The sequence below is a fragment of the Dasypus novemcinctus genome, chromosome 26, assembly GCF_030445035.2.
Source record: "Dasypus novemcinctus isolate mDasNov1 chromosome 26, mDasNov1.1.hap2, whole genome shotgun sequence".
NCBI lineage: Eukaryota > Metazoa > Chordata > Mammalia > Cingulata > Dasypodidae > Dasypus > Dasypus novemcinctus.
This window is the reverse complement of record NC_080698.1, coordinates 6,893,581-6,914,494: the sequence shown is the minus strand read 5'-3', so window position 1 is coordinate 6,914,494 and position 20,914 is coordinate 6,893,581. Positions and strand designations below refer to the sequence as shown.

Genomic DNA, 20,914 nt, shown 5'->3' with positions numbered 1-20,914 from the left:
CTGGGATCTTGTGAAAATGCAGATTCCGATGCAGGAGGCCTGGGTGGGCCTGAGGCTCTGCATTTCTGGCAAGCTCCCCCGCCTTGCTGCTGAGGGTCCCCACGCCACAGTTGGAGCAGGGAGGTTCTGGCAGTGGTTCTCAGACCCACGCGCTCCTCTGATTCTGATTCGGTAGGTCTCAGGAGCCGGAGAGCCTTCATTTCCAACAAGCTCCCAGGACTGTGCAGGGGCAGCTGGTGCACCGGCCTCACGTGACCAGGGCGTAGCCCTAGAGCAGGCCTTGCCTTATGCCGCGAGGCCCCTTAACCGGACAGTGACTCTTAATAGATGGGTGATGGGAAGGTGGAGGCCGGGAGCACCAGGGCGAGCCAACCACGGCATTTAGAGCTTTCCGGCTGGGGAGAAGACGTGGCCTGTGCATACGCGTAACGGCCTGCAGCCTGGGTTGGGGGTGCAACCTCCACAGTCTCCCCGCACCCCACCCCAGCCTGCCCACCAGGCTCAAACCACCGTGAACACAGCTCTGCTCCCGGGGCACCTTGTTCACAGACCTACCACGGTCGGCTTGGCAGAGCCAAGGGCACTGCCTTGGGCGTGTGGTGGGGGCGGGAGGGGGAAGCTGGGAGGGTTTAATGCACCCTGCGCTCTTAGACTCTCAAATCCTGCCCCCCAGCGTCGGCTTCCTGCCGAGCACCCCCTGTGCAAAAGCACCGCAAGGGGCTGCTCTCCCCTTGTGCCCAGACTCTGTCCCGCTTGCCTGGAGAGGCCAGGTGGGGCGACCGTCTCCTCGTCTCCCTGCAGAGCAGCCACCTTCCAAGGCGCTCCTTCCTCACGGGGCGCTGCTGCCGTGGATTCACCTGCCGGCCGAGCCCGGGAGGCTCTCCAGCCGGCAGCGGCCCGCTGGCCCCGCCGCCTTCCCCACTCCTCAGGACGCTTCTGCTGTTAAAGGCCTAAAGTCCTCCCTAGTCCATGTCCCCAAGGATGCCTTAAAGACTGCAGGAGAGAAGGGCACGTTAGCGGCAAAGAGAGGGGCCTGCGGAAGTGAGGTCACCCCGTTTTAGCTGGGCTGGCCCCCCTCTGTCTGCCTCACACCCTGCCTTCCCATGAAGGACGCCCACAGCTAGAGTGGCCGTGCCCAAGAGCCCCCGCCCCGTCTTCTCTGCATTTAGTGTGTGACTGGGAGAGCGAGCCCACCCCACCCAGAGGGACGCCCTGTGCTTGGGGTCCGCCGGGCCGGTCCGTGCCCGCTTGGCCGCGGCTGGTTCAGGAGGGAGCGTGTGGCCTGGCCCTCTCCTTGCTCGAGAGGTCTGGGCGGAGAAGGGAAGGAGGCTTAGGAGAAAGGCTTCCTTGTTCCTCTAAGCTGACAAACGTCATCCGGTAGATGTCAGCCCAAGCGTGACACCAGCAACCACCTAGTGGCCACGAATGAAGCTGGTCTGCGAGTCAGAGAAGGTTGTGAGGGAATCTGGGCCCTGGAGGAAGCCAGGGAGCTGCTAAATTAACCACCTCTGCAGCTGTCCTGCCTCTGGACATCTTGTCACTTATCCTTTCAGGGATGCTTAGTGCCAGCTACCACACAGGGATACAGCAGTGAACAGAAGAGGGAGCGCTCCAGCCCTGGGGCAGCTGGCATTCCAGTGGAAGAGACAAATCATAGGCAAATAACTGGGAAAACATGATTTGTCTAGTGGTGATAAGGAAAGCAGGGAAGGCATCAGGGATGTCTTGGTGAGGAGAGGCTGTTGAAGGTGGAATATTAAATCAGCTGGGGAGAAGATCTCACTGAGAGAGTAACATGCACGCTTAGGAAGGAAGGAGGTAAGGGCAGGCTCTGGGGAGGGCATTCAGGCAGCATGAGCAGCAGGTGCAAAGGTCCTGGGTGGAACGGCACTTGTCAAGGACACCCTGGAGGCCGTTTTGGCTGGAGCAGGTGAACGAAGATGAGCTAAGCAGGAATGAGGCCCAGGCGGTGTACTGCCTTGGAGGGCAAGGTAAGGCCCTAGCCGAGGAGGGCCTGGTCTGAATAAAGTCCCTGAAGACTCACTCTCACCGCTGTGTAGGAAGAAACTGTGATCTTAGATGGATTGGACCAAAGTGAGGATCGTGGATGCAGTGAGAAGGAGTTGAATTCTTTCAGTACCTTAAGATTGAGTCCACAGGTTGTGCAGATGGATTGCATGTGGGGTGGGGTCAAGTGTGACTCCAAGGTTTTGTTAGCAGCAATGGAAGGGATACAGTTGCCATTTACCTCTAGATGACGATGACGGTGGCAGGAAAGAGTTTTGCCAAAAGATTAGGAGTTCAATCTGAGATGCCATTTAAAAACCCAAGTGGAGATGAGTGGACTGTGGGAGGCGAGCCTGGAATTAAGGGTGGAGGATGGGGATGGAGATGTACATTTGAGTGTCTTCGGCATGAAGGGTCAACCTTGGATCATGCAAAATGAAAGAAGTTAGAACACTGAGCAGAAAGCAGCAATGGAAACTCAGAAGGAGCTGCCAGTGAAATAAAAAGTCCAGGAGAGCATGGTGTCCTACACACATGAAGGAGCTGATTGAGGAACAGGGAGTGATAATGGTGTCAAATGTGCTGAGCGGTCAAGTCCAATGAGACCTGAGAATTGACCATTGGATTTAACCATTCAGGGGTCACTGGTGACCTTGAAAAGAACAGTTTCAGCTGAGACATGGGGGCCAAAGACTGAGAGGATTAGATTCAGGAAAGACTAGGAGGGGTGGTGCTGGAGGCAAAAAGAGACAACTCTTTGGAGCAAATGTATTGTAAAGAGGAGTGAAGAAAGGGGACAGTAACTGGAGGTAGAAGTGGAATTAAGGGAGAATTGTTTGTTTAAGATGAGAGAAATAATGGCCTATGTTTATGATCATGGAAGAACTATGATACAGGAGAAAATTGCTACAGCCCTTTCCCTAGTGGCGAGAGCGTTTGGGTCATGTGCAAGGTGGAAGGTTTGGATTAGGTTGCAGTGTGGAGAGGCCACGCATGTAACAGGAGGAAAGGCAGTGAAGAAGGGGAGGTGGGAATTTGTAGAAAGTCTCTTCTGATGGTTTCTGTTATCTTGGTGACATAGGAAACAAAGCCACCAGCTAAGAGTGAGGATGAGGAGGTGGTTCTGGAGGTTTAAGGAAAAGGCAGCCAGTGTGGAATAACGTCTAAGAGAGAGAAATGAGGTTGATGAGTGGGAACTAAAGACCTACTGAATATAGTTGTCATGAATTTAAGATGTCCCCAGTGGGCATGGCTGTGTGACTTTTTCCATATTCAATTGTATGGGTGAAGGCAGCACATAGGTAAGAAGATGTATCTAACCAGTGTTGGGACTTTGCCAAGTGTACCCAAGAAGCTCAGAAAAGAACAAAGGAGCTGAGGGTGGATTCAAGGGGGGGACTGAAATAATGGACCATGAATCTTGAGATGATGGGAAGTGAGGGCACGAGGGCCCTGAGAATCCATGAAAAATTGAAATACTGACATACTGTAGTTTCCACTGGAATCAAAGGAGCTTTGGAGTTGAGGTGCTTCAGGAGTGAGCAGTAAAGGTAGAGGCAGAGGTCAGAGGCTAGGACGAGACTATGAAGGACGAAAGTCATTGGACATGGGAAGACCCAGGAGTCATGATCATGGGAGTGGGTGAGTGAGGTAAGGTGAAGACAGGATGCTGAAGGGTGAGAGAGAGGCTGGGGGAGACCAGAAACCCAGCTGGCCAGGACAGATGGCAAGTAAGGAGGACAGAAGACGGCCTGTGAGGAATGAAGATGTACAGAGTAAGGAGCAGGGGCTGGAAAGAGTGGCCAGAGAAGGAGAGCAGACGAAGTTCAAGGTTAAGAGGCTAAGGTGCAAGTAAAGCAAGGACGGTTTGGAGGGGGCTGGGGTGGGCTACTGTGCAAGAGCCACATGGCTCCCATAGCCCCTTGGGCCCATCCATGGGACACTTCTCACTCACCAACCTGGCTCCCGTGTCCAGGAAAGGGCCACGAAGCCAGTCGGGATGTCCCAAGGCCGGGAAACAGAGAGGGCCCTGGTCACAGCCCCCTGCCCTTCCTCTTGGAAACTGACCTGCACACGCCGCAGCAGAGCCAGGCTCCAAGCAGCCGAGGTACCTGGGCCCTTCAGAACAGAAGGCTTCTGGGAAGCTGAGGTTAAGACAGGAAAGGGGAAGCAGGGACAGGGCTGGGTCAAGGTCAGATGTTGCAGATGATGTGTGCAGGACGCAGAGAGCAAGTTGTGGGATGAAAGAGGGGGGCCAGCAGACCGGGCCATGGGGTTCACACAGGAGGGGAATCAAAGTAAGGAAGCAGGGTCCTGGACCAAATCAAGGTCAGGTGTTCCCCTTACCAAGCGGGGGCAGGGGTGTGGGGTCTGACTTTTCAACTTATTTGTTTTTTGCACTTGAAAAGGAAAACAAAATTCCATCTCCACGAATTCCTCTAGAGCAGCAGCTCTCGAAACTTGTTAGAAATGCAAATTCTCAGGCCCTTTCCCAGGACTTAATTGGACTCTCTGGAGGGGAGGCCCGGGATTCTGTTTTAACAGGCCCTTTGAGAGATTCTGATGCACGTCAAAAGTTGAGAAACACTATTCTAAGCCCAGGGTTCCAGGGTCTCAAAATTTTGTGCATAAGAGAATTCCCAAGCATAGGCTGCACCCCAGGCCAAATAAATTAGAATATCTGGGGGCAGGGCCCACGCCCCAGTAGCTTTTAAAGCTCTCATGTGCCCCTAATGTGCAGTTATGGGTGAGTTCCTTCTACCTGTATTGTAATCCTCCAGCCTCAGCTGTTGGTGTGGTGGCTTTGCTGGAATCCTCCCCCCTGGCTCCACAGTGCCCCGCTTCCCTGATGTGGGGAAGGAGCACGGCCAGAAGACAAGCCCGGCATCCAGAGGAGCCTGAGGGTGATCAGACCAACTCCAGGGCCCGTGGGCTCTGCAGGGTTGAAGATACCGTCTTCCAAGCCCGCCTCGGGCGGCCTCCCTGCACTTCTTCCCACCGCAGGAAAACTTCCGTGCCTGCCTCTCTGGGGTGACCCACATTCCAGCACCACCTTCCCCTGCACCCCGAGGAAGAGGTGCGTGGAAGTGGGCCAAGGACCAAGGGGCCACCCGAGAGCGCCTTCAAGTCTTTCAGAGAGAGGAGTTGAGGGGCCATGAAAGAGAACGGGCGGGAGCGGGTGTGGCCCAGGGGCTGAGCACCTGCCTCCCATGCCCAAGGCCCCGGGTTCAGGCCCCAGGGCCTCCTAAAACAAAGAGTGGGATGGGCATGGGGTCACCCCTTTTTCCTGGTTTCTTTCTTGTCTCTTTGCACTTGCCTCCATTGTACACATCTGCTAGGGCAGGAGAGATTTGGGTCTGTGTATTTCTGTGTGTGTCTGTGTGTGGGTCTGAGTATGTGTCTGTGTGTGTGTGTGTCTGCATGTGTCTGTATGTGTGTCTGTGTGTGCATGCCTGTGTGTGTCTGTGTGGGTGTGGGCCTGTGTTTATCTGTGTGTGTCTGTGTGTGCCTGTATGTGTGTCTGCATGTGTGAGCCTGTGTGTGGGTCTATGTGTGTCTGTGTGTGTCTCTGTGTATGTCTGTGTGTGGGCTTGTGTGTGTCTTTATGTGTCTGTGTGTCTGTGCGTGTATTTGTGTGTGTCTGTGTGTGGGCCTGTGTGTGTGTCTGTGTGTCTCTGTGTGTTCTCTGTGTGTGTCTGTCTATGTATGTGTGTCTGTGTGTGTGTCTTTGTGTGTCTCTGTGTTTGTCTCTGTGTGTCTGTGCATCTCTGTGAGTCTCTGTGTGTATCTCTGTGTGTCTCTGTGTGTGTCTGTGTGTGGGCCTGTGTGTGTGTCTGTTTGTCTCTATGTGTCTCTGTGTGTCTGTGTGTCTCTGTGTGTCTCTGTGTGTATCTCTGTGTGTCTCTGTGTGTGTATCTGTGTGTGTGTGTCTGTGTGTGTGCTGGAAGTTTGCCTCTACCCTTGAAAGACCACAGAGGACAGTGTGGGTGTCAGGCCAGGAGGAGGGAGACGGAGCAGGCCACCGCGCAGCTTCTTGCTCAGGCCGCGGGCTCAAGAGGGAAGGGTCTCCCGTCGAGCCTAGCCCTTAGGGAGAGGTCACAGGGACCTTCGGGCCAAACGCCTGGCTAAACTCCAGCTTGAGGCTGCCCACCTGGAGCGTCAGAGGCGCCCGAGGGCTCCCTGAGGCCCTGTCCCCATTTTCGGATCCTGCGGGTCTGGGATGGGACCTGAGGATTCGCGTCACTGGCAGGTTTGGGTGACGTTGCGGCTGCAGGCCCGGGGACCACACGCTGAGAACCCCTGCTGTAGAGGGGTCCCGGCCCCTCGGTGGGCACACTTCCACACCCCAGCTTACTCAGTCCTCACTCCAGTGACGTGTATAGCTGGCCGTGGTTCTCGCTAACCCGTGAGCTCACAAAGGATGTAAGCGCCTCTCTTGGCCACTGCTGGGTCCCTAGACCTAACCCGAGCCCAGCACGTGGCCGGCGCTCAGTGAGATTTGCTAAGTGAACGAGGACATTCCTTTGCCTGGTGTGGGTCCGAGCTGAGCTGGGAGCCAGGCAAGCTTAGAGCTTCTGGCCCGTCCTGCTCTGGCCTTAGACATGACCGAGGCAGAGGCAGTTCTCCCAGGCCTCTGTTCTTCTTAGAAATGGATGCACAGCAACAGTCTACAAGTCTCTGGTGACATGCCTTCCTGGTTCACGGCTGTGGCGGCAGAGCCCAGCGGTGACCAGGTTGGCTGGAGGGGATGCTGGCTCTGCAGCCTCTGCAGGCACCTGGCGACATGGCCCCTGCCAGGGCTCCAGCCACCTGCCCCAGCACGCACCTGCACGTGCCGCAGGCTGCCTCCCGCAGGCACGGGGCGCCTCCCCGGGGAGTAGGCTTGACCCCCTGCACCCTACAGCAATCTGGAAGCCAGAGAATCACCCCTGCAGAAGCAGCCCTCAGCCGCGATGGGGTGGGGATGTGTTGGTTAGACGCCCCCATTCCCGACCCTCTCACCCCCTGCTCGAGGACACCCCATCTTTCGCCTCCCCCGCAGTGTTTCCTGGGATCACCTACAAACACAGTGCTCGCCGCGGGGTTGGCTTCCGGGCATCTTTCACATCTCAAGCACTTAGTCACACTCTTACTTCACTCCTCTCTACCCTGCAAAGCACACATGACCAGCCTTGCTTTACAGAAGAGGAGACACTGCAGGGCTGCGACACGGCCGTCAGGCCGCAGCCCGTGCCCCTCGTCACACCCTCCTCTCCGCCGCGCACAGGGTGGCAGGGCCTGGGCCGGGGGTGTCGGGGTGAGTCCGGCTGCCTTTCGCCTCCCTGTTCTCGCTAGGCAGGCTGCCAACGAGGGGAGCCCCAACTCCAGAAGAGTCGCGGAACGGTGCATCGAAGGGGACGAGTGACGTCCTCAAAGCACAGTCACACTTGGGATTCCTGAAATGGCCCTTTGCAGCAAGCCTGAGAGGACAGTTACGGAGCCCCCCCATTTTACAGAACCGGAAATGGGAGCCAGGAGGGAGGGGCGCACCCAAGGGCAGAGCGGGCGTTGGCAGCCGTGGGGAGAGCCGAGGTCAGGTCATCTACCAGGCAGGGTCCTTGCGCCAGGCGCTCGCCATTTCTCACATGCACACTCTCCCACAAGCCTAAGTGTTCAGCGTTCTTCCTTGACAAAGGGAACCAAGACTTAGAAAGTCACCGTCATCTGCCCAGTCACAAATCGGGGCTGGGGTTTGCATTTGGCCCATGGTGAGCCTTTGCATAAACAGGGTGGGGTGGGGGGTGGGAGAGGAACGGCCAAGACCCAGCCAGCAGACCTGTATTCACTCGAGCTGAGATTCCTCGAAGTCAAGCCACGAGTGGGGTTTGTGGGGACAGGGAACAGAGAGGCGAGGGGCAGTGGCCAGTCAGAGGAAGAGGAGGCAGGGGGGCGCCAAGGAGAAGCTGACACTTCCCTCTGTCCCCGCAGCAGCAGGCCAGTTTTAAGGAACAGGACTCAGAGTTCCTGTTTATATCTGGCAATCTCGGGTGTTTTTTTCAAAGGGTGCCCGCTGACACGAAACCTCTATGCCCTGCCTCTCCGTGCCTGCCCGCCCCCAATCCCTGCCTTCCATTGCTCCACAGATTTCTGGAAACACCTCGCTTCCACCCATCTCCACCCACCCAACTCCACCCAACTCCACCCTGTCCAATGCCCTTAAGACAGAGCTCCCAGGCAGAGCCTCACAGCACAGCCAAGGGAGCAAAGAAAACCTTTGTGGTGAACTTGGCCTCCATGAAATAGCCGCTGGTGGGCGTTGTGGCCATCCATGGATACCTAACGGTTCAAAAAGAAGAACTTTCCCCCAGCCTGGTTGTTCTGAAACCCAGAGTCCAATCTCCATCATCTCACAGGAAGCCGAGGACTTCCTACTTGGTCAGGACCTTGAACCTCGAATTCAGAAACAGCCTTTGAGACCCAGAAACAAGACTTCGTGGACGATATCCCTTGGAGCCCAAGTAAGTGGAATTGTTTCTTTCCTGTCCGGTGAGTTACTGTTCAGGGCAATCTTGTTTAAAGCCCGCGGTCCTTCTCACCCTGTAGCCTTTGTTTACCTGCCTGTCTCCTCAGCTGGTGGGTTCTTTGAGGGCCAGGCAAGGGTCTAAGTGACATCTTGATGCGTCTGTCAGGCCACCTCTTCTGTATAGCAGAGCGGACAGCAGATGGCTTCTCAAGGCTGGGTGCTCAGATGTGAAATGGTTTTGGTTTTTGCTTTCTTTTGTTTTTGCTACAATGAAAGACTTCTTGGATGCTTCATTGCTTATGACTGATTAAGGAAAGTCAGTCTAGTATTAGGAGCCAAGAGATGCTTTCTGGGGAAAGTGACGCAAGAGGAATTGGCTTGACCTAGTTCCCTGTGGACCGTGGAGAGGAAAACCAAGTGTGGTGTGTGAAGAAGTTGTAGCAAGGGGGAAATATTCGTTAGGAAGAACTTTGCAGTTGCAAGGGTGATTTGATACTGAAACAATTTCTTAAAAAGGGTAGAGTCAAGGAGTCTCAAAACCAGTAGTCTGACGGTTTTAGGAGGTGGTAGGATTTCACCCAGCTCTAGAGAGGGAGATGGCCAGGTGGCCTCTTGGGATGCATCCATTCTATTCTATTACAAAGAGGCAGGTCAGAATTTTGTTCTGAATCAAGTCACCAGGAATTGGGGAAAATGAATGATAAATGAAGATAGAAGGGCATGAGGGCTATTAGGGGGTAACTACTTCAACTCTTCATAGAAACCACCAACCACTGTGCAGTGACCTTGGGGCCAGACTTCTGCAGCCCATTACAGCAGGGCTGCAAGAAGGAATGGCAACACAGTCCTCTGTTCTATCCTCCGAGAGGCCCCTTCCAGGCCATGTCCCTTTAGGAGCCATACACCCTGGAGTTGTTGCATGGCACCTGACGAGTTGGGGGAAGAGCAGATGGGTTCGTGAGTAGGGGCGGGCGGGGCGGACAGGAGGTGACTGTTCAAATTGTGGGTAGCGGAGGGTGACTCAACTTGCCTTCCTCTTAGGCAAAAATCCCCAGAAACCGGCCTCCTGGGGTTAGTCCCTCCCCAGCTGGGGAGAATTTCAAAGCGCTATTCACCTTGAAGGGGCTGCGGTTGTCAAGCAGAGTTCACCTTCCGGATTAGTGACAGAAGAGAGAGGCCTGGAGGGGGGCGTGTGGGGACAGGGGACCTCAGCCAGTACAGGATTAGAGCCTGGCGTCCTGGTGGTGACAGGTCTCAGAAAAGGGCCAGCGCAGGGAAGCAGGGCTGCTTCTGTTTACTGAGGGCCATGCAGTGCCAGGCGGGATTCTTCTCATCTGTTACCTCAGAGCAGCCCTGCAAGGGAAGGGCCACTTCCCCACGTTACAGGGGAGGAACTGAGGCTCCGAGAGATAGATGAACTTGTCCAAGTTCATGCAGCTGGTAAATTATATGCCAAAGCCCATGCTTCCTTTGGGGTGGGGGTGCAGAGCCTTCAGAAGGTGGATCAGAAAGGATTGAGGAAGTGCACTAAGAAGTAGGGGCAGGGGGATGTCCCTCAAAGACAAGCTAGCTAGAGGTTCTTGTTAGTTTTTGTTTGTTTCAAGGGAAGTCTTGGTAAAAAAATCTGTATCTATGTCATCTTTATCTATATAGCTATATCTCTATATCTCCATGAGCTTATTTCAGCTTCCACCTGGCCACTGTGGGGCCCCACCTCATGGCTTGAGGCCTTTCTGAGCCCTTCCTTCTTCTACCTCAGCTTTCTCTTCTTCCACCAGCTCACCCCTCTCCTCCCCACCTGTGCAGCCTTCTGAATCCTCATAGCTTTCACAGGGGTGCAGAGTCACCTGTAGACCTACCTGCCTTCCCAGCTGTGGGCCATGTGGCAGGGGCCAGGCTGAGTCCACTCTGGTGCTGGTGCCCTCCGCTGTAATGAAGATTCCCCTTTGGCAGCACTGTTGGCACGTGGGGTAGAAAAAATTTTCACGACAGGACATGCTCAGCCCTGCTCTTCAAATGACAGTAGCAACCCCCAGTCTTTGTGAGAACTAAAACCAGAAATCAAAAAAACTAAACCAGACAAAAAAAGCCCACACATTTCCAACCCCCAGCTGAGAACGTTTCTGGCTTCTGAAGTCATGAAGGTCTGTTTGTAAGTGTCTCGCTCCCAGCCACTCCTCTGCACCCTACAGCGCTAAGTCATCACTCCGCGATTAACAGTAGGAAAGCTAAGTGGGAACGGGCTTGAACGTCATACACACCTGTGTTTGAGTTCCACCTCTTGCTCTCACCAGCTGTGTGGCTTGGGTGAGTTTTCTAACCACTCTGAACCTTTGTATCTTTACCTCTAAACTGGGGGATGCTGAAGGGTTGCTGAATGCTCGGTCCAATGCCTAGCCATGGAGGTGGTAGGGTCTCTTAGTATGTGCTCTCTGCCCACTGAAATTTTCCTTCCCAATACTCTCAGCCAAAGTCATTAACTTAATACTTCCCGTTAGGCTCCAGGTTCCAGGAGGGCAAAGAGGACCTGGGTCTCCCCTGCTCACCATTGCACCCCCAGGGCACGTCAATAAATAGCGTCCAGTGGTTGAAGACATTTAACCATTGCCTTGTTTTTCTTGTCCAGAGCCCAAAGCGTTGAACAGCAAAATAAATACAGAAACCATTTTCCTTGACCCATAGGAGAAGCCAGGATGGAAATCACAACCTCAGAGAACTACGGCACGACCACTGAGTATGACTACAGGGACTCCACCCCGTGCCAGAAGACAGAGGTGAGAGCCTTCGGGGCCCAACTGCTGCCGCCCTTGTACTCCCTAGTGTTCATCATCGGCCTCGTGGGCAACACCCTGGTGGTCCTGGTCCTCCTGCAGTACAAGAGGCTCAAGAGCATGACCGGCATCTACCTCCTCAACCTGGCCATCTCTGACCTGCTCTTCCTTTTCACGCTGCCCTTCTGGATCGACTACAAGCTGAAGGACGACTGGCTCTTCGGCGATGCCATGTGTAAGCTCCTCTCTGGGCTTTACTACATAGGCTTGTACAGCGAGGTCTTCTTCATCGTCCTCCTGACCATCGACAGGTACCTGGCCATCGTCCACGCGGTGTCCGCCCTGCGGGCCCGGTCCTTCGCCTTCGGTGTGCTCACCAGCATCGCCACCTGGACCCTGGCCATCCTGGCTTCCATCCCGGGCTTGTACTTCTCCAAGGCCCAGTGGGAGCTGACTCATCACACCTGCAGCCTTCATTTCCCTCACGAACACTTGAGGGAGTGGAGACAGTTCCAGGCTCTGAAACTGAACATCCTGGGGCTGGCTTTGCCTATGTTGGTCATGATCGTCTGTTACACGGGAATTATAAAGATTCTGCTCAAACGGCCAAATGAGAAGAAGGTCAAAGCTGTCCGCCTGATTTTCGTCATCATGCTCGTCTTCTTTCTCTTCTGGACCCCCTATAATCTGGCGATGTTTGTTTCTGCTTTCCAAGGCTTCCTTCTCACCAGTGAGTGTGAACAGAGCAAACACCTGGACGTGGCCATACAAGTGACGGAGGTGATCGCCTACACGCACTGCTGCCTCAACCCCGTGATCTACGTCTTTGTCGGCGAGAGGTTCCGGAAGTACCTCCGCCAGCTGTTCCACAGGCTCGTGGCCGTGCACCTGGCCAAGTGGCTTCCCTTCCTCTCCACGGAGAGGTTGGAGAGGGTCAGCTCCATGTCTCCCTCTACAGGGGAGCAGGAACTCTCTGCTGGGTTCTGACTCAGCCCCCAGAGGACAGCCCAGGACTCAGTGGAACTGACCTGCCGGCCACACGGGCCCCGCGGGGAGGAGGCACATTTGCACTCCCAGCCGGTACCTGATTCCGGTCGCGGTGTGGAATCCCAGCCCTCCGGGGGTAAGAGGAAGCTCCAACGTGACCTGCACTAAATCACCTCTGGTCTTCTCCATGACCTTCTCCCTGGTGCAAAGGAGATGACTGAGCAAAATGGAACATGCCAGAAGACTGGGACAAAGGGTGTGAGTGAAGGGCCTGGACCCAAACAGGATTTCAGATTTGTGAACATTAACATTTGTAAAAAAAAAAAAAAAAGTGACTCTGCACCCCCCACCCTGACACTCATACCACCCGCCATGAACTTGGGTAGAGAGATTTCCACAGTTGCCTCCACTCCAAGCCCCAAAGCTGATCAGTGGCAACATCGGCCTCCTCTCAACATCCCACCCCAGCCCCACCTCCCCTGCGGGCCTGGGTTCTTAGGAACGCTAGGGAATGTGGTGAGCGAAGACCTGGAGACCCAGTGGGAATGTTGGGCGTGGAACTAAGAAAAGTCCTGGAGAAAACTAAAGCCAAACAATTCACGCAGGCGGCTGAGCACAACCGCGTGTGCGACACGAGGGCTTCTCATAGCAGCCGTGGAGGGCGGCACCCGTCATTTCTGCTTAGCATTCCCTTTTTTCTGAGTATTTTTCAGGATCTCCCTTCCCTGCAAGTCAAGCGATGTGGTGGTAAGTTCTGAGGGCTTCGGTGCAGAAATTAGGTGACGAGGCACACGGAACCTGGGCTGATCTGCCTTGAGGCCCCGTCTGTGCTCTCCGTGCTCCAGCTCTGAGCTCTGCCTTGGGCCCTCCTGCTGCATGTGCTGACAGCATCTGGGCCGCGAGGGGTGAAGACGCCTGCAACGAAGAGGCAGAGGCTCCAGGATACCCACAAGGCCCTTACAGACTGCTGAACACTTGGTCTGTCCCCCTATTTATCATGCCTTTGTCCCTTTTCCGTTAGACAAATATTTCTTTAAAATTCTTTTCACTAATAGCAAAAAACTGTTTCTAAGAAAGCTTAAAAGCACAAAAGGAAAAATACAAACAGCAAAATCACCCATAATCCCATTGCTCCAAAACAGCCAGTATACATTTTGGATGTATTTTCTTCAACTTTTTCCTCCCACGCATATTTCCTATTTATTTTAACAACTAGGGACTCCAATGATACTCACTGTTGTATCGTTGTTCTTTAGGTGTTGTTGTGATCACTTTCCCAGACCAAGAAATCATTTCATTTCAAAGCTCTGCTTTTAGGATGCACCTTATTTTTTGCCACCCATTGCCCACTACTTCCTGCACAGAGTGAGTCAATGCGGCAGCGGTGGCTACGGGCCGGCCTTCTCCTAGCAGCTCCCTGAGCCCCAGCAGAAGCAGGTCCGTGAGGCTCTCTTCTCCCAGCGCCCCAGCTCAGTGGGCAGACGGCGCCAACAGGGCCCGGGACGGGGCGGGTGGGGGCTGCCGCGGAGTACCTGGTGCCCGGCAGTGCGTCACAAGGCACCATCAGCCGATGGGCGCCCCCCTACGCCACAGTGACACCACGGGGCTTCCCTTCTTTTTACTTGGATGCCGAGCTGTGCTTACCAAGCCCCCCACCCTTCCGGTGCGAACTGCTGCGTGCACGCACCCTAGGTGCAGACTCAGGTGTGCCCGCGGGAAGGGAGCCCTCGGTTCACGTCTTCTTTGTGAAAAGAAGCTGATGTCACGAAGGCCTGCGAAACTCTTGCCTGGGTAGGAAGTCGTCACACAGCGAACGGGGGAGTCACCTGTAGACCTGAGCCCTGCGTCGTGGAGAGCAAGGGGCTTAACGGAATGAAGAAGCGCTGCCCATTACTGCAGGAAACAAGGAATGTAGGACTGCATCAGAAAGCCGCACGCCGTCTTCAGCGGGCAGCGTCGCAGTCCAGGCTTCAAGGAACACTGACTGCTGTGCCTAATTACAAAGGCAATGCGTGGTCCTTGAGGGAGACTGGAATTTGCAAAAAAGCACAAATCAAAACGTGTGAGCCCCACTACTTCCAAAAGTGGGAGTAAGTTCACAACCAAATATGACCGCTCTTAGCAGGTTAAAACGTACTGCGTTTCCAGTACTGCTTCCTAAATGTGCTTGTATTAGTCAGGGGTCTCCACGGAAACAGAACTGACAGGAAATATGCACGCGAGGGTATGTAAATATTATGAGCTTTATTATTGGAATTGGCTCACATGGGGATGCCACATTCCACAGGGCAGGCTGCAAGCTGGGAGCTCCAGTGAAGGTCTCAGTGAATTCCCCAGGAGAGGCTGGCTGGCTGACGGACAGAAAGAAACTCTTCTCGCTGATGCTGAAATCCTCAGTTCTCCTTTCAGGCCTTCAACTGACCGGATGAGACTTCTGTCCTTGCTGAAAGTCTCCTTAGTTGAATGTAGATGTTGTCAGCCATGGAGACAATCAACTGACTGATGATTCAAATCCACCCAACACCCTCACAGTAAGAAGCAGCCCAGTGCTTGCTTGTCCAAACAACTGGACACTGCAACCTGGCCAAGCTGACAATGACCTTAACCATCTCGGCGCCCATACATAACCACACGTTGTATTTTGTGTAACCTTGGTATAAAGTCTGACGGGTAGAAAGTACTTAGTAAATGCTGGTTGGATGAAAACCTCTCTGAGCCTCCAATTTCCTTATCTATAAAGTGGGTAAGACTGGAGCCCACCTCCCAGGGCTGTAGATAGAAAGCGTGCTCTTTCTCCAGCTATCTGAGATGTTGCCCAAAGCCTTCTCCCTGCCAGTGCCCTGCCTTCTTCACCCAAGACCTCTCCAGCTCCTCCTGATAGCCTCCCTCCCCCTCGACCCCCTCCCAGCCCTGTGTTAATAGGGCTCCCATCCCATGTTCCCAGTTGTTGTTCTTCTTATCATTTCTTCCATTTCAATTTTTCAGAATAGAAAAGTACACTAGCACAGAGCTCTCACACCCCCACCTCGGCTCCCCGACTGCCAACATGTTACCACATTTACCCCCTAAACTCCTGCCCTCACCCTCTTTTTCTTTGTCTATCCACATAGAGATAGAAATATAGAGACACAGATACTATTTTTTCCCTCTAAAACCATTTCAGAGTAAATTGCAAATATGACGCCTCCTCACCCTTCAGTCCTTCTGAGTGTTTTTCCTAGTAAGTGTTTTTCCACATGACAACAAAAAAAAACCACCAAAATCAGGAAACTTACCCCAATGCAGTATCAGCATCTAATCTATAGCCCTCTTTCCAGGGTTATCCAGATTGTTCATAATGTCTTTTATAGTTCCAGGAGCCAGAATGACTCATTTAATTTAGTTGCCATGCCTCTCTAATCTCCTTAAATCTGAAACAGTTCCTCAGGCTTTTCTTGTCTTTCATGACCTCAACATTTTTAAAGCTACAGTTAAATGATAGTCAATCCCTTAGTGTGGGTTTATCTGATGTTTCATTATGATTTGCAACCATGGCAGGGATCTCACAGGAGTGATGCTGTATTCTTCTCAGTGCATCATATCAGGAGGCACGTAATGTCAGGTTGCCCCATGACTGGAGATATGAACCTTTATGACTTGCTTAAGAAGGTGTCCTCCAGGTTTCTCCATTGTAAACTATTAATTAATAAGTGACTAGTATCAGTTGGTAGTCTACTGTGGAATGGAGGTTTCTCTTCTCCCCCACTTTATTTATTCATTCATTCACTCATTTGTTGATATCAGTATGATCTCATGGATTCCTTTTTTATTCAATGGGATATAATCTAATATTACTATTGTTTATTTTTTTTTTTGAAAATTTTTTATTTAATTGCCTTTTTAAAAGAAGATTCATAGATCACAAAAAATGTTACTTTGAAAAATATAAGAGGTTCCCATATACCCCACACCCCACCCCACCCCACTCCTCCCACATGAACAACCTCTTTCATCATTGTGGCACATTCATTGCATTTTGGTGAGTACATTTTGGAGCTCATTGTTTATTTTGATGTACAAATTGTCCCAGACTTGTCCAGTGGGAACTCCTTCAAGCCAGCTCCTTTGTCCTTTTGCTTTATCCCCTCATTATATTTTTGAGAATTTCCTTATTTTTGGCACAAGAGTTCCCACATTCATCTTGTATTTTCCTTGTCCCAACCATGAAAACAGACTGTTTTCCAAGTAGTATGGTTCTCTTAGTAGAGACTAATGTTTAAAGATCAAGATCTGGGTACTAGGTATGCTCATTTCTAGTGGACTGTTATTGCTCCTAAACCTTCTCAGGAGACAGAGTTGGGAAAAATATCTATGTATGTGTTAAACACAGACACACACACATAAATACATACATGTATGTACATATCTCTATATCTCTATCGTCTCTTTTTCTATCTATCTATATACCTATCTATCTGTCTCTACATTATAAACCATGACTTCATACCAATACCTCCAATGCTAAATCTTACATAACATAGTTCTTTCTAGTCTTTCCCCTTTCCGTTTATGAAACTGCCTTCACAAATAATAAGAAAGCTAGCTTCCATTGTAGTCAATATCTTTCTTTTTTACATAGTCCTGCAGTGAGTGGTGATTTTTCTGCGCTTGTCACCCTAGTACCCACTGTCACCAGTGGAGGGAGATTCTGCATGCCAGCTGAGAACCCTGCAGCCCTTTGGCTCAGTCTCGAGCATGTAAATTGCTGCACACAATCTTAGTACCAGGGAGAGATGCAGGGAAAGATCATCCTTCTTTTTTAACATTTTATTTCTTCCTTTTAAAAAATCCACATAGCCCTGACCCTCCTTTTCCCCACATAGTAGGCATAGTAGAATTTTATTGGAAAATTCATAGATTTTCTTTTATTGATTTCTGCTCTGATCTTTGTTGTTTCTTTTCTCCTGCTAATTTTGGTTTCATTCCTTTTTTGCTAGTTCATTAAGGTGGAAGCTGTGGTCCTTGACGTAAGAACGTTATTCTTTTCTAATACAGCTATCTGGTGCTATAAACTTTCCTTGCAGGGCTGCTTTCATGCATTCAAAGTCTGGTATGTTAAGTTTTCATTTTCATTCAGTTCAAAATAATTTTTATTTTCCTCTAGACTTCTTTGACCATGGGTTATTTAGAAGTGTTATTTAGTTTCCAAATACTTGTGGATTTTCCTGATATATTTCTGTTATTGATTTCTAGTTTAATCTTGTTGTGATCTACATGATTTAATCCTTTCAAATTTGTTGAGACTTCATTAAGGTGGAGGATATGATCTATCTTATTAAGAGTTCTACATGCATGTGGGTTAGCTTGGTTAATGTTCCATGAGCACTTGAAAAGAACATGCATCCTGCAGTAAAATGCTTCATAAATGTCAGTTAGATCAGGTTGGTTATTAGTGTATTTCATATCTGACTTTTTGTCTTGTTGCTCTATCAGTACTGGAAAGGGATGTCAAAACATCCACCTATGATTATAAGTTTGTCTGTATTTCCCTTTATTTCTGGCAGTTTTGAAACTGCTGCATAGCTGCTGCAAGAAACTCCTGCAGCTCCTCAAGCGGCTGAGACAGCTGTTGAAGTAACTTGCTGTGGTAGCTACTATTATAGGCTTCTTGTTAGAACCATGTACTTCCCTTGACCTTTATTTATTATTGAAGCTAATGCTCCTTCCTCGCCATTCCTTGTAACCCAAGGCTCTCTGGGACTGCACAGGTGCACTGTGTACTAACTGTTGACCGAGAGTAACCTAACAATGTCTGCCCTACTAAACTACCCCCCTTCATGCTAAATGTGACATTCTCTAGTCATACAATGTCTGAGTTATCGTGCCTATCTGCGCATGATCCCTGCTCCCATGCCTGCACTGTAAGTCTTCCCCTGCCTGTTTGGATGATTCTATAAACTGCCAAACAATGTATGCCAACTTGAAGAACGTCACTATCTCCACCTTCCTTTGGTGTGAATCTCATAAAACCTCTAAGCCTTTCCACCTCAGGGGAAAAATTTTTTTTAAATATTAAATTAAATTATCTTTTTTTTTAAAGATATGTAGATCACAAAAAATGTTACATTAAAAAATATAAGAAGTTCCCACATACCCCACACCCCACCCCACACCCCCACTCCTCCCACATCAACAACCTCTTTCATCATTGTGGCACATTCATTGCATTTGGTGAATACATTTTGGAGCACTGCTGCCCCGCAGCTCAGGGGAACAAGTTTGAGCTTGCCTCTTGTCTCCTTCCTGGTCAACTTTGCAATGAAACTCTTATCTCAAATATCCTGGTGTCAGAGCATTGACTTTTGTGTATATTGGGCAATGAGCCCACTTGCTTGGTAAAAGTTTTGCTTCATGTATTTTGAAGTTCTATTATAAAGTTACATTTTTTTCTAATGAGTTAACCCCTTTGTCATTAAGAAATATCTCTTTTTATCTCTGGTAATATTCTTTGTATGGATGCTTACTTTGCCAGTTTATTAATATCACTCTAACTTTTTAGTGCTTATTCTTAGCATGGTATAATAGTCAGGGTTCTCTAGGGAAAGAGAACTGACAAGGGATATTGGTAAATAGTATGAGAAGTTATAAAATTGTCTCATATGACCACGGAGATGTACAAGTCCAAGTTCCGTATAGCAGGCTGCAAGCATGGGACTCCGATGAAGGTCCTCGTTGAATTTCCCAGGAGATGCTGGCTATTTGAAGTAGAGATGGGTATTCTCTCTCTGAATACTGAAGTCACTTCTCCTATTAAAGCTTTCAACTGATTGGATGAGATGTCACTCATTGCTGATGGCAATCTCCTCAATTGATTGTAGATGTAACCAGCCATCTATGCAATCAACTCACTCAAAACTTGCTAAAGTCCATGAAATGCCCTTGTCTTACAATTAGTCCAGTGTTTGCTTGACCAAACAACTTGGCACCATTACTTGGCTGAGGTGACACATTAACCTAACCATCACAGACCACCTACTGTCAACTTGACCGCCATACACATCACCTTAAACCATTCTTGGTCTCTAACTAAAAACAATAACAGAAATACATATACACACATATATTTTTTCCACCTAACAATACTCAACTGCCCTGGGTACACATGCACTAATCCCTCCAAAATAGGATGCAAGAACTTGAGTAACATTCACTCTTAAATTTGACATCCTTAAACACTATGGCATGTCATATGATAAGGGGAAAAGACAGGAAAGAAAACAAAGATATTAGTTTAATGCACATCTACAAACATACTTAAAACAAGGAAGAAAAATTCAAGACCATTATAGTCTTCATTTCTGTAACTGGTCATGTGGTCAAAGTTTGTATTTAGCACTCCCTTCTTCCACTACCTATTCTCTTTACCCTTAGCAAGCACCTCAGTTGGCTGCGGCTCTCTGCCTGGTGGGGTGACCCAAACTTTCATTCCTGAAAATTCTGGGCCATTGTTAGTCCTGCCTGGATTGGGTTGTTGCAATTTTCCATTGACTTTATTTTTATTTATTTATTTTTTAAAGATTTATTTATTTTTTATTTATTTCTCTCCCCTACCTCCTCAACCCCCCCGTTGTCTGCTCTCTGTGTCCATTTGCTGCGTCTTCTTTGTCCGCTTCTGTTGTTGTCAGCGGAACGGTAATCTGTGTTTCTTTTTGTTGTGTCATCTTGTGTGTCAGCTCTCCGTGTGTGTGGTGCCATTCCTGGGCAGGCTGAACTTTCTTTCGCGCAGGGCGGCTCTCCTTATGAGGCACACTCCTTGCGCGTGGGGCTCCCCTATGCGGGGACACCCCTGCATGGCAGGGCACTCCTTGTGCACATCAGCACTGTGTGTGGGCCAGCTCCACACAGGTCAAGGAGGCCTGGGGTTTGAACTGCGGACCTCCCATGTGGTAGATGGACGCCCTATCCACTGGGCCAAGTCTGCTTCCCTCCATTGACTTTAATAACAGGGCATGGTAGTACTGAGAGACGCCCTAGGGCAGGTGTTCTTAACTGGGGATCCATGGAAAGATTTTAGGGAGTTCATGAGCTTGAATTGAAAAAAATTAACTTTTTTTTTCTCTGACTTCTAACTGAAATCTAGTATTTCTTTCACTATGAATGTATGCAATAAATTACAGTAATATTCACTTCATATCACATTATAGTTGTTTCATATCTCAAAAAATCACTTATGCTCATCCATTATTTGAAATTATGTTAGTTGTTAGACCCAACGCTAGCTAAGTGTCATAAAACTATCTGCTGCTACATTCTGAGAAGGGGTCCATGGTTTTTACCTGACTGGCAAAGGGGTCCATGGGACAAAAAAACAGTTAAATAATCCTGCCCCTAGGGGATCTCCAGTATTCTAGGCAAACTCTTCTTTACCTCCATTGTATAAGTATAGTCCTATTTTCCCTTGACAGTCAGGATCAATCATTCCAGCCAGTACAATAATGTCTTTCTTTGCCTATTGACTCAGAAGCATGAGGAACCCAAAGTGGCCAGGTGGCAGTCTCAACTTCGACTTCAATGGAATCATTGTTGTGTTCCCTGGTGGAAGCACACCTCCTTTCAGAACTAAGACCTGTAGACCAGCAGAGTTTAAGGTTGCAGGGACAGGAAGCAA

At 50.3% G+C, this 20,914-nt stretch overlaps 1 protein-coding gene across 2 annotated transcripts; it reads left to right on the top strand.

Moving 5' to 3' along the window:
- The first annotated feature begins 8,125 nt into the window (after nucleotides 1-8,125).
- On the top strand, nucleotides 8,126-14,977 carry LOC101421186 (C-C chemokine receptor type 1). 2 transcript variants are annotated; one of them, XM_058288177.2, is made up of 2 exons: nucleotides 8,126-8,504; nucleotides 11,192-14,977. In XM_058288177.2, exon 2 carries the CDS (start codon nucleotides 11,203-11,205, stop codon nucleotides 12,265-12,267), a length of 1,065 nt encoding a protein of 354 aa, XP_058144160.1. In that variant the 5' UTR covers nucleotides 8,126-8,504; nucleotides 11,192-11,202; the 3' UTR covers nucleotides 12,268-14,977. The 2 variants fall into 2 exon arrangements, with proteins under 2 accessions (XP_058144160.1, XP_058144159.1); XM_058288176.2 differs by having other exon boundaries at nucleotides 8,128-8,504; nucleotides 11,136-14,977.
- The last annotated feature ends 5,937 nt before the right edge of the window (nucleotides 14,978-20,914 follow it).

Excerpts from the sequence above, each read along its gene's own strand:
- LOC101421186 (XM_058288177.2), top strand. The coding sequence starts at position 11,203 with ATGGAAATCACAACCTCAGAGAACTACGGCACGACCACTGAGTATGAC.